At 44.4% G+C, this 12,940-nt stretch overlaps 1 protein-coding gene across 1 annotated transcript in view; it reads right to left on the bottom strand.

The window, feature by feature from the left end:
• Positions 1-10,789, bottom strand: part of LOC148047311 (uncharacterized) — a 30,551-nt gene extending 19,762 nt beyond the window's left edge. Inside the window, exons 1-6 of the mRNA XM_087708040.1 lie at positions 10,700-10,789; positions 9,667-10,251; positions 9,292-9,406; positions 9,107-9,174; positions 6,914-7,043; positions 2,739-5,317 (exon numbers count right to left, since the gene is read on the bottom strand). Of these exons, the coding sequence (XP_087564166.1) occupies positions 2,739-5,317; positions 6,914-7,043; positions 9,107-9,174; positions 9,292-9,406; positions 9,667-10,080 (3,306 nt within the window). The 5' untranslated portion in view covers positions 10,081-10,251; positions 10,700-10,789. The remainder of the gene's footprint in view (positions 1-2,738; positions 5,318-6,913; positions 7,044-9,106; positions 9,175-9,291; positions 9,407-9,666; positions 10,252-10,699) is intronic.
• Between the last annotated feature and the right edge of the window lie 2,151 nt (positions 10,790-12,940).

The following is a 12,940-nucleotide window of genomic DNA, read 5'->3' as shown; positions in this document are numbered from 1 at the left end:
CGTTAAGGACTGGATGAGAGCTAACAAACTGGTACTCAACCCAGACAAGACCGAGTGGCTGTTGTGTTTCCCTCCCAATAATTTGGCCAACGTTCCATCAATCAGGCTGGGGGGTCAAAATTTATACCCCTCAGACAGGGTCCGCAACTTGGGAGTCCTCCTGGACGCACAGCTGACTTTTGACCAGCATTTGTCAGCTGTGACCAGGGGGGCATTTGCCCAGGTTCGCCTGGTACGCCAGTTGCGGCCCTACCTGAACCGGGAGGCTTTCACAACAGTCACTCGAGCCCTTGTGATCTCTAGGCTGGAATACTGCAATGTGCTCTACATGGGGCTGCCCTTGAAGAGCATCCGGCGACTTCAGCTAGTCCAGAATGCAGCCGCGCGAGTGATTGTGGGCGCACCTCGGTTCGCCCACATAACACCGATCCTCCGTGAGCTGCGCTGGCTACCTGTTGATCTCCGGGTGCGCTTCAAGGTGCTACTTACCATCCATAAAGCCCTTCATGGTAGTGGATCTGACTATTTGAGAGACCGCCTTCTGCCAATTACCTCCCTTCGTCCCATCAGATCGCATAGAGTAGGCCTCCTTCGAATTCCATCTGCCAGTCAGTGCCGACTGGCGACTACGCGGAGGAGAGCCTTCTCGGTTGCAGCTCCGACACTTTGGAACGATCTCCCCGTGGAGATTCGCACCCTCACCACTGTCCAGACCTTCTGCACAGCCCTCAAGATCTGGCTATCCCGTCAGGCCTGGGGATAAGATCCTAATCTCGCCCCGCCCGAATGTTGAATGAATGTTGTGTTTTATTGGTTATTTTTTTTTCTTTATTCACATTTCTTTTGTGTCCTGTCTTACACTCCCCTCCTATGAAATGTAAGCCGCCCTGAGTCTCCTTAGGGAAAAGGGCGGCCTATAAATGTTAATAAAATGTCTAAAAAAAAATGTCTACTTGTTCTTCCATTGTAAAGCTCAGTAAATAGTTATAACAATTTCTTTTAGTTTTTAATCTGTTCCTGTCAGGATGTGATCTAATTATGTTTGCTCTTTGTAAAAATCTTATATTTTGACATCTTTCTCGTATCTTGATTTTATTTGTACATGTGGTCACCATGCTAACTCGATCCCTTGGCTATTCAGTTCCTGTTTACTTTTAAGTCCACTGTTCTTTCAGAATGTCTTTATATATTATTATTTTTTCCATATTAACCACATGGATGTATCAGTGCCTCCATCAGAGAAAGCCAGACTGATATTCTCAAATAGTGTTTTTCTCTAATTTTTGCGCATACGGAGGACCAGGTTCGACGGTGGGGACCAAAAGGATTGGGACAGTGGTGTGGCAGCACCCATGCCCCATCATTCCTCGTGGCGGCGGCAGCACCAACAGACGAAGGCAGAGGCATGGGGTGTGGGGGAGGCATGTGATGCAGCCTGCTGTACACACTATGCAGCTGGTTGCCCCATCACCGCTGCAAGCAAGAGTAGGATTGAAAAATGTTAGCAACTGGTTCTCTGTCCGGATGCTGGGTGGGCATGGCCTACTTGTCTCCTACAACATGGTGGAACAGGCATTTTCATCCTCCCCAGGCTCCAGAGGATTTCCTCGAGCCTCTGGGAAGTCGAAAATGGCCTCCCCGGGGCTCTGGAGGCCCCACAGAGGTCGGAAACAGGCCTGTTTATGGACTTCTGGGAGGCCCATTTTTTGCCCTCCTAGACCCTCTGCAGAGGCCATGCACTTACCTAGCATGATGGACAGGAAGCACGGAGACTCCTGGGAGGGGAGGTGTGAGAAGGACCTGCCAGTCCTTGCAACAACCGTTTTGGCAAACTGGATGCAAAATTAACATCTAGTTCACCGAACCAGTACAAAATGGCTGAATCCCACCCCTGGCTGTAGGCAAAGACAGAGACAGTGGGCAGGTGGCGGTGCATCTGTTGGGTTGGATCACGTGCTTCCTCCAAACCTCCGTGCCTCTGCTGGTGTTGCTGCCATAAGGTGAGGCAAGAGATGGTCCAAGGGTGGTGCGTGATCTCACACTGCAGTATTTTAGGCCTGTGTTCTTTAGGAACTGTGGACTGCACAAGGTCCAGGGCAAAAGTCTTTGAAAATGAAGAGGCCTTTCCTTTGTTTCCAAAGCATTTTGCCCTGGATCTCATGCAGGCCTTGGTTAGTAAAGAACAGAGGCCTAAAGTACTGTAGTACGATATCATGCGAGATCAGTAGCCTGAGATCTTGCACTAATGGTCTCACATGATCTTGCATTAAACTAGGTTTGGCATTTGTTTTCTAGAAATGGACCGAAGCAGGCAAAGGAACTGATGGCTGGCCATATCGTCGCACGTTAAGACCCAGCGGGGTGGGATGGGGAAACAGACTCTCTGGAAAACACAGCTTGTGTCTTGCAGTTATTGTGAACTCCAGTCTAAGTGGAGGGACACAGGCAGGGAAGCCACAATCGGGGAAAATATTTTTATGCATTTGTGTTTTTATTTCTTGAATTGAATACATAAAAGTGCCCTATTCAAATTATTTGCTCAGCTTGACATTGAAAGACAAGTGGAATGGGCAGAGACTCCAGTCTCTTATGATGAACACTGTGGATGATCCAGCTGTTGTGCCCACTGAAGGCTCTGAATGAAAAAGAAAAAAGAAATCCAGTTTCAAAATGGAGGAAAAGTTGATTTCGATCTGACTGGCTCATCGTTCATTCAGTCTTTTAATTTTCTCAGTTCAGTGAAAGGATGACCCAGATTTCTGGGGATAATATGCTGACTTTGTAAACTGCTCAAAGACTGCTATAAAACTTTGTGGAGTGGGATATAAGTCTGAAGTGGAATTTCTATTGCTACATGCCTTCTCCCGAGCATGGATCCTTTTATGAGAAGAGAGATTACCATTCTGAGCAAAGGTCTTTCCACACTCCATGCATTTAAACGGCTTTTCCCCTGTATGGATCTTTTTGTGGATAGTAAGTCTATTGTTCAGAGCAAAGGTCTTTCCACATTCCATGCATTTATATGGTTTCTCTCCAGTATGAATCTTTTTGTGGCTTCTAAGGACACTGCTATGAGTAAAGGTTTTCCCACACTCCATGCATTTATATGGTTTATCGCCCATGTGGATCTTTTTGTGAGCAGTACCTTCATTACTACAAGTAAAGATTTTTCCACACTCCATGCATTTATATGGTTTCTCTCCCATGTGGATCTTTTTGTGAGCAGTAAGTTCATTGCTACGAATAAAGGTTTTCCCACACTCCATGCATTTATGTAGTTTCTCTCCCATGTGTCTCTTTTTGTGGATGGTAAGTTCAGAGCTACGAGTAAAGTTTTTCCCACACTGCATGCATTTATATGGTTTCTCTCCTGTATGGATCTTTTTGTGGGCAGTAAGTTCATTGTTACGAGTAAAGGTTTTCCCACATTGCATGCATTTATATGCCTTCTCTCCCGTGTGTCTCTTTTTGTGGATAGTAAGTTCATAGCTACGAGTAAAGTTTTTACCACACTGCATGCATTGATATGGTTTCTCTCCTGTGTGGATCATCTTATGGGAAACAAGATGACTACATTGAACAAAGGTCTTCCCACACTCCATGCATCTATATGGCTTCTCCCCTGTGTGGATCATCTTATGGGAAATAAGATGACCTTTTTGAGTAAAAGTTTTCCCACACTCCATGCATTTAAAAGGTTTTTCCCCGGTGTGGATCTTTTGGTGGTTTCTAAGTACATTGCTATGAGTAAAGGTTTTCCCACACTCCATGCATTTAAATGGTTCTTCCTCTGTGTGGATCTTTTTGTGGTTAGTAAGACTACTGTTATAAACAAAGGTCTTTCCACACTCCATGCATTTATATGGTTTCTGCCCTGTGTGGATGGTTTTGTGTTTTCTAAGTCCAGTGCTTTGAGTAAAGGTTTTCCCACACTCCATGCATTTAAATGGTTTTTCCCCTGTGTGGATGTTTTTGTGGTTTCTAAGTTGACCATTACGAGCAAAAGTTTTTCCACACTCCATGCATTTATATGGTTTCTCTCCCGTGTGGATCTTTTTATGGATAGTAAGTTCATTGCTACGAGTAAATGTTTTCCCACACTGCAAGCATTTATATGGTTTCTCTCCCATGTGTCTCCTTTTGTGAATAGTAAGTTCGTAGCTACGAGTAAAGGTTTTCCCGCACTGCATGCACATATATGGTTTCTCGCCTGTGTGTCTCTTTTTGTGGATCTTAAGTTCATAGCTACGAGTAAACGTTTTACCACATTGCATGCATTTACAGGGCTTCTCCCCTGTGTGGATCATCTTATGGCAAATAAGATTATCTCTTTGAGTAAAGGTCTTTCCACACTCCATGCATTTAAATGGCTTTTCCCCTGTGTGGATCTTTTTGTGGTTTCTAAGTTGACCGCTACGAGCAAAAGTCTTGCCACAACTCATGCATTTATATGGTTTCTCCCCTGTGTGAATCACCTGATGGGAAATAAGATTACCTCTGTGAGCAAAGGTCTTTCCACACTCTATGCATTTAAATGGCTTCTCCCCTGTGTGGATCATCTTATGGGAAATAAGATGACCACTTTGAGTAAAGGTTTTCCCACACTCCATACATTTAAATGGCTTTTCCCCTGTGTGGATCTTTTTATGCACAGCAAGTCTATTGCTCAGAGCAAAGGTCTTTCCACATTCCATGCATTTATATGGTTTCTCTCCTGTGTGGATTGTTTTGTGGTTTTTAAGGCCATTGTTATGAATAAAGGTTTTCCCACACTCTATGCATTTATAGGGTTTCTCTCCTGCTGCTTGGAGGGACTGGGCTGCATGGGCTACAGCTGCTTCTGAACATTGTTTCTCCCCAGTATGAATTCTTTCAGGGGAAGTAGGTTGCCTCCTTGTTCTAAAATATTTTCCAGATTCCAAACTTTCATTAGGGTTATTTTTTGTGTGAATCACTTTTTGAGATGTGAAGGACTCATTTCCAAGAGAAAAAATGAATGTTCCATTATAATTTTGTCCGTTGTGTCTTATAGTGTCTTCTCCTTTGTTTTGGGTTAAATAGTGTTCGCTTACATGTAATTTATCATTGATTAGCTTCTCACTTTTCCCAATATATTTGTTTCTTATTTTCTCTTGTTGGGCAAGAAAGTCTTGCATCGGAGCATCAGTGGAAGATGAGCTTTTCTCATTCCAATTATTTGACTGGTTTCTCTCATGGTTTTCGAATTCCATTCGAAATCCAAATTTCTCCATTCCATCTTTAGCATTTATCACTTGAAACAGTTCAGAGGAATCTTGATTCTCCTCCCCATTATTACCTTCAAAGCACAAGAGAAATGAAAATGTTAACAAGGTTAGAGAAAAAGATCAAATTGTAGAAATTCAATTGAATTTATTTCTGAATTTTTCCGAAATTCCATTTGCATGCCTGTAATATGATGGTTTCTATATATGTGAGTCATGAAAGGTTTGAAAATATCTAGAAAATATCGCTTTCTTTTCAATTATTTATATATATGCTCTCTCCCATATTTTGGCATACCCGGTACTTTGACATAACACTCTGTGTGTGTGTGTTTGTGTGTGTGTGTGTGTGCCGGTCTTGGCATATTCGTGTCTTTTCCCGTGTAAGATTGAGAATATCTTTTGCGACGTTTCAACTAGGTCCCACTCATCATCTTCAGGCTGATGCCTTCGGCTTTGTAATATCCTGAGTCCTGTGCTGCAACCTCCAGAACAACACAGGATGCATCCACCAATCACCCTCACCAGATTCAAATCCAAACCCATCCCATAGACCAAATACAACAACCATCCAGGAGCCAAACCACGGCGGTATCACCAACTGCTGCACCCCCCTCTGACCTCCACACAAGGCAAACTGGCACACGCCATGAACACATGGCCAGACCACAAACTCGGAGCCAAACCAAAGCCCGGGATGTTACACCACAGCCATCTGCTCAGGACATTCCATCACAGAACTCAGGAGGTCACAATGCAAAGGTTCAGGATATTACAATGCAGCCAACCCGCCAGGAGGTTGCAGCACAAGCCTCAGGATATCACTATAATAGAGCTCAGGATATCATCACACAGCCCATTACCCAGGTCATTACAACACAAAAGAACAATAGGCACACAGCTAGTACCTCAGCCACACAGGATGTTACAAACAGCCGACTAATCTGCAAACATCAACCCCATCACTAATCAAGATGTTACAACACAGCAACCAATCCCATTACAGCAACAAAGCCAGCACTCGACACCCCTCCACCGATATTTATAGAAAGACGACAGCTCCAATCACGCTTTGCTTGCACAAGCACAAAGCAAATATGCCAAGAACAGAAGCTTAAAGTACTGTAGTACAAGATCACATAAGATCACTAGTGTGAGAATTTGTACTACTGATCTCACATATCTCTCACTCTTTTAGGCTTCTGTTTTCTGCAAATTCAGTGAAGTAGGCAAAGGAACCGACATCTCGCTACATCATCACAATATAAGTCTCAGTGGGTTGGGGTGGGGGTATAGATGGAGAGAATGTTGCAGCGCCTTTTGTTTGTAAGTGTGAATGACAGCCATGGTGCTGCAACATTTATATTTTCAGGACTGGGTCTTAAGTACTTACTTAGTGAATTGTCGTAACTTGGGGATTACCTGTACCCTAGAATTTTCTGAGACATACTACATCAGGCCTCTGTTCATGAATTTGATTGGGAGAATGCTCTTCACAGAAAACATGTAAGCAAAGGTATATTGACTCTTTCCTTCCTTGATGTATGAGAAGGCCAGATCCTTTCCTTCTCCCTCCGAGGAGACGATATCTGATTAGTGACTTTTTAAATAAAAAACTAACTATAATCTGTCATCTCGAACTCTCTAATTGGAGACAAGAAAACTCTTACCCAGGGAGACCACATTCCTATGGTTTTCAAGCATGACTTCAGAATGGAGTACTTTTTGATCAGGATGCAGTTGAGACCATTCCTCCTCAGAGAAATACACAGCCACCTCCTTGAAGGACACCAGACTCTCCTGAACATGGAAAAAAGAACAGAACTGGAGGATTTGCAAGATCTGTTCATCTTCATCAATGATTTAGACAAGAGGATAGAAGGGGAACTCATCCAATTTGCAGACAAGACCAAATTGAAAGGAATAACAACACTTCAGAAGATAAGCTTGTGATACAGAAGGATTGACAGATTCGGCGCCATCTAACAGAAAGAAAATCAATGGTGAGAAATGTAAGGTTCTTCATTTAGGAAAGAAAAGCTAAATGCACAGGCATAGAATAGGTGATACTGGCTCAACAGTAGAAAGTACAACTGGGATCTTGGAGTCCTAGTGTACAATCACTTAAACATTTGTCAGAAGTATGCTACAATTGCCACAAAAAAAAAAACCCCAACCCTATCATAGGCTGCATTAAGAGAGGGATAGAATCAAGATCACATGAAGTGTTAGAACCATTTTATAATGCCTTAGTAAGACCACATTTGGAATATTGCATCCAGTTTTGGTTGCCAGATGTAAAAAAAGATCTTGAGCCTCTAGAAAGAGTGCAGGGAAGAGCAAAAAAGATGTTTAGGGTCCTGGAGATGAAAACGTATAAAGAATGGTTGCTGGAATTGGATGTCTAGTTTAACGAAACGAAGGATTAGGTATGACGTGATAACAGTGTTTCAATATCTAAGCGGCTGCCACAAAGAAGAGGAGCCCAACCTATTCTCCAAAGCAACTGAAGGAAGGACAAGAAGCAATGGATGGAAACTATTCAATGAGAGTAACTAACCTATAACTGAAGAGAAATGTCCTGACAGTGAAAACAATTAATCAGTGGAATGACTTGCCTCCAGAAGTTCTGGATGCTTCAGCACTGGAGGAGTTTGAGAAAAAACTGGACAGCTATTTATCTGAAAAGTTATAAGGCTTTCTGTCTGAGCAAGGGGTTGGACTAGAAGACTGCCAAGATCCCTACCAACTCTGTTATTCTGCTCCATTGTTCCCAAATTCCCAAAGCAAAGATATCCACTAACTTAAATGGCTGTGCTTCACACAAGCTCTAATTTTAGGTGAGAAAAGAGACAATTTGGAAAATTTATTTGACCGAAGAAATATTTGGGGAAGTTTTATCAAGCTGATTGATTCTGCAAAATTTAGTGCCTTTCAGTAAAGTAATCCCATTTTTGGATCAACTGATCTATCACTCTATATCATTTATTGATCTAGTAGTCTAAGCCAGTGGTCTCCAACCTTGGCAACTTTAAGACTTGTGGACTTCAACTCCCAGAGTTCCTCAGCCAGCAAAGCTGGCTGAGGAACTCTGGGAGTTGGAGTCCACAAGTCTTAAAGTTGCCAAGGTTGGAGACCACTGGTCTAAGCCATGGGCTGAATCGAAGAAAACAAAAAAGAGACAAGCCTTTGGGAAGGTAGTTTCTCAGCCTTTGCAAAGCAGAATGTTTCATCTCTTAATCCAGGAACCAATCAGAGGATTGGAAATTATTTTAAAGCCCATCGTACAGCGATGACATGCTCTATGTGGCCACTCACTTTGGATTTTAAAATTCTGTGTTATTTTTTTAATGTGATATGCTTATTTTTTTGAACTACTGGTTATGAAACAAGGCTTTTAAAAAAATGGTAATGTGGCAATGTGAGTATTTAGTTATTTTTCATTAGCCTTGCATAATTCCTAATCAAAGAATGACAAAAAGAATGGGTTTCTAGCAGACGCTATCACTGTGATATGTTTATTGCTATTTCTTGAAGGACTTGTTAAAAAATTACTTCTTATAAACTCATAGTTGGAAGAGTACCTAGAGAACCAGTTAACCTGTGGTCTTTAAAAAAACATTTCCTAAACAGAATCAGAGGGTAGAAATGACAAACCATTTGCCACAGTAATAATCTACAGAAAAAGTTAAGATGGTTGACAGCAACTTGAAACAGCTATCATGCTGTCCATGTCGTGCAGGAACACAAAAATAATCCAGTCCAAAAGACGGTGAAAAATAGAAGGAGAGAGCACTCTGCACACCCGCTTCACTTCCTGAAGGAAAGGAGAATACAAATCTAATAATTTTTCCCTTTCTTACTTGATTTGGAGGTTCAATCACACTTTGAGCTCCATCGTAAAAAACAGAAAACTTCATTCTGTGTTTCTCTGCAATGATAAAATAATTTCAAAATGCATTGTTAACAAAATAAGAGGAGGTATACTACAGAATATAAGCAGATAAGACAGATGGGATCTCTGTGTAATTGGAGGATCTTCAATTACCTCCTGAGATGTCCCGACTTGGATCTTCCCAAGGGATCTTCCTGAAAAATAGCTCCTGAGGGGGATTTGATAGAGTCCTCTTTCCTTCAGGATCTCTGATCTCCACAGTGCAGCACTTCCAATAGGAGGAAGGAAAAAAGAAGCAGAATTAATGTATGTCACACGACACAAAGTGGATTCTTATATTTGGAACACAACCTCAAAGCCCCCAATATCCATCCGTGAGGTTGAGTGAGAGAACAATGGAACAATGTCCTACAAGAATTGATGGGACATCCTCACATATTATGAATGTCTGAAATTTGTGAAGGAGGGGTGAAGTATTCAAACTCACTCTCCATTCCCTTTTGAGCTCCCTCAATTAAAATGCCTCACCTGCAACTCGACTTGCTCCTTCTGCTCCTCTGCCTGGCTCAGGAGGAAGCCTTCAGCCAGGGCCACCGCCTGGGAGCTACTCTCTGCTCCACACTCCCGAATCCAGCTCTTCATCTCTGGGGGCAGAAGGAGCAGGAGCTGCTCCAGAACCACCAGGTCCAGCATCTGGGCTTTGGTGTGCTTTTCTGGTCTCAGCCATCGCCTACAAAAGTCATGGAGACGACTGCAAAGCCCCCGAGGACCCTCAGCCTCCCAGTATTGGATGAAATGACAGAGCTGAACTTCTGAAGGGTGGATGGTTTCCTCCTCCAGGATCTTCTGCCTAGTCTTTGTCCAGAGCTTCCCTCCCTTCTCAGGCTGAGCAGCTGAAGGGCCTTTTCCACTTCCCTCCTTGGCAAAAGGTTGTGTCTCCATCCTTTCTCTGTCCTGCAGAGCAACTCCAGATGGGTCCAAGGACTCTGGTGGGTCTCCAGATGCCTTTTCCTTCACAGGACCATTTCTGGTGCCCCAGGACGGATCCCTGCAAGTTATTCTGCTCTTTTTTCCCCAAAAAGAAAATTTTGCCTTGACTTCCAGTTTCTGTATCTGAGATGGAAAGAAAAATATATGCCAAGAATTAGCCACTGAAAAAGTTTCACCCAACCTGTCTAGAGCCACCAGTGGGTTATCCCAGCGCAGGGACTCCGTCCCCCCTTGAACAGGGCCGGGAAGGAGGCAGCTGGAGAGGCCGCCCCGCTTCTCTCTCCACACACACACACACATCCCGAGACAGGATCGGCTCCTCTGGGAGCCTGGTGCGAATCCTGCCTTCTCCTCGCCTGCTTCTCTCCTCTCCTGCTGGGTCTCCTCAAGTCCGACCATCCTCTCCCCCGACTCGGGCTCTTCCCAGGACACATGTAAGGGAAGGGATCCCCGGATCCCCGCCACCTTCCTGGCATCCTCCTTTCTCCCTGCATTCAGAGGGCGGCTGGGGAGCATGGAACCCGGGGTTGAACCCAGAGGAGGGCTGGACGCAGGTCTCTCTCTCCTTTACCTCTCTTTACACGGAAAGAGTCCCCAACTCGCCCGGGGTACGTCTGGATCTCCCCCCGCCAGACTCTCCCGCAGCCTCCCCGCCTCCTGCGGAGCCCCAGGAGTTAAGGAGAGCGAGTGCGGCGTCCTAGACAGGCACGGCTGTATGATGTCACTTCCTTCAAAGGCAGCCGTGACTTTCGCTCTCCAGTGGCCCAATAGGGAAGTGCGTGATTCTTTTGGCAGAAGGCGCCCCCTGCTGGATTTTGCAGGATTCGCTTGAAAAGGCGGGAAAGAGGAGCGCATCTGAGAAGAAGGGAGAGGGCGGGGATGATGGTCATGAGAGTGTGAGGAAAGGCTGCTCTCAATGCCTCCCTGTCAGACAAAGGCATCAACGTCTCCACAGGCGGCACTTTCTCTCCTTCCCTTCTAGGAAACTGTGGAGATGGAGAAAAATAACAGAGTTGTAATTCTCTCTCTGGGAGATTTGAACTCACTTCCCTCAAAAAAAGCTGCCTGAAGACTGAGCAGAGATTGGAGGAGGCCTCAAAAGAGTCCAAATCCTGTCAGAAACAGCCAGGAAGTCGGATGAGAAGGACCAGGAGGCTCTCTGGGAAACACAGCTTGTGTCTTGCGATTGTTGGGAACTCCTGCCTGAAGGGGAGGAAGCTGGGACACAGGCAGGGAAGCCACAATCTGGAAAATCGTTTTGGTACATGTTTTTTATCTCTTTAATTCAATACATACACGTACCTTTTTCACATCAATCACTCAGCTTCACATTGAAAGGCGGTAGCAGAAAGGGCAGAGACCCCTCCAGCCTCTTCTGATGGACACCCCAGGTGACCCATTTGTCAGGGTTCCAAAAAGCATCCGAAAGTAAATCAGAGTCCGAGACAAAAGATTCCTCAAAGTTCCATTTTATTAAGAGAGCCATGTTGGCACATCTGGGAAAACCCAAATCTGAAGGCTTCCCAGTTTCCCCCACCCAGTTGAAAGTTCAATATCTTGCCCACACACCCACAAGTCCATCACATGGTCTAATCTTCCACTCCCATGCTGGCAGCTTCTACCCATCCAGTTCAGGTGCAGAGGTACAGAGACAAAGGATGACCTTGGCTTTCAAGAAAGAATTTTGTTATGGCTACTTATCACACAATTCCGTATAACCCCCCTCCCATTTCCCCATAATAGAAAATGCATAGTAGAATAATAGAAAGTGGGGCAGGCCTGAGGTCCAAAAGAAAAGATGGCTTGCAGGTCTCACACTGTTTCTTGTCCCTGTGGAAACACTCTAAAGAAAAAAAAGAAAACCAGTTCCAAAATGGAGGAAAAGCTGAAAGCTGAGTTCGATATGACCAAATCATAGTTGATTCAGCCTTTAATCTTTCTCAGGTTGGTAAAATGAGAACTCAGATTGTTGGAGACAATATGCTGACTTTGTAAATTGCTCGAAGACTGCTATAAAGCTTGGTGGACTGATATATATATATATACCATATTTTTCAAAATATAAGACAAACCTGAGTATAAGACGCACCTTAATTTGGGAGGGGGGGGCAGGAAAAAAAGTTTCTGCCTACCAGCATTCATCAATATTAATCTGGCTAGCGTCCTTGCAGCAAACAGCGAACGGCCTGATCAGCTTCAGCACGTTATTGCAGCAAGAAGAGCTGATTGGTGGGTGAATGGCCTCCTGGAATACCCCCAATCAATTCTTTCAGACTGAAGCGATTGCCACACATCATCGTCGCCTCCGTGCCTCGTGTTTTCGGGCAGTTCCAGGCAGCTGGGATCGGTGGCATCCTCACTTCCACTCAGATTTTGATAATGAGCAGCACAAATCTACTTATCCATTTAAAACAAACACTATCACCCTATGCACATTTAACTGGAGTGCGTGGGGTGGGGGATGATTTTAATGGGGGCAGAAGAGGGAATTGGCACATTCCTTGGCACCTGCCGTCTGGAACCAACCATAAATGTGATGTGTGGAGGCTGAAAATGTCCAAAGGGGTGGTGGTGCTGGCAGGGCTACATTCAGAATATAAAATGCATCCAGATTTTCACCCTCTTTTTGGGGGAGGGAAAGATGCCTCTTATACTCCGAAAAATATGTTAAGAGCTGTGGTGGCACAGTGGTTAGAGTGCAGTACTGCAGGGTACTTCTGCTGATCACTGGCTGCCAGTAGTTTGGCAGTTCAGGTCTCAGCAGCTCAAGGTTGACTCAGCCTTCCATCCTTCTTTCCGAGGTCTGTAAAAT

Source organism: Thamnophis sirtalis, unplaced genomic scaffold (assembly GCF_051295495.1).
Source record: "Thamnophis sirtalis isolate CommonGarterSnake01/CBP01778 unplaced genomic scaffold, rThaSir2_p1.2 scaffold_3, whole genome shotgun sequence".
In the NCBI taxonomy this organism is placed as follows: Eukaryota; Metazoa; Chordata; class Lepidosauria; order Squamata; family Natricidae; genus Thamnophis; species Thamnophis sirtalis.
This window is presented reverse-complemented; position numbering and strand designations above follow the sequence as displayed.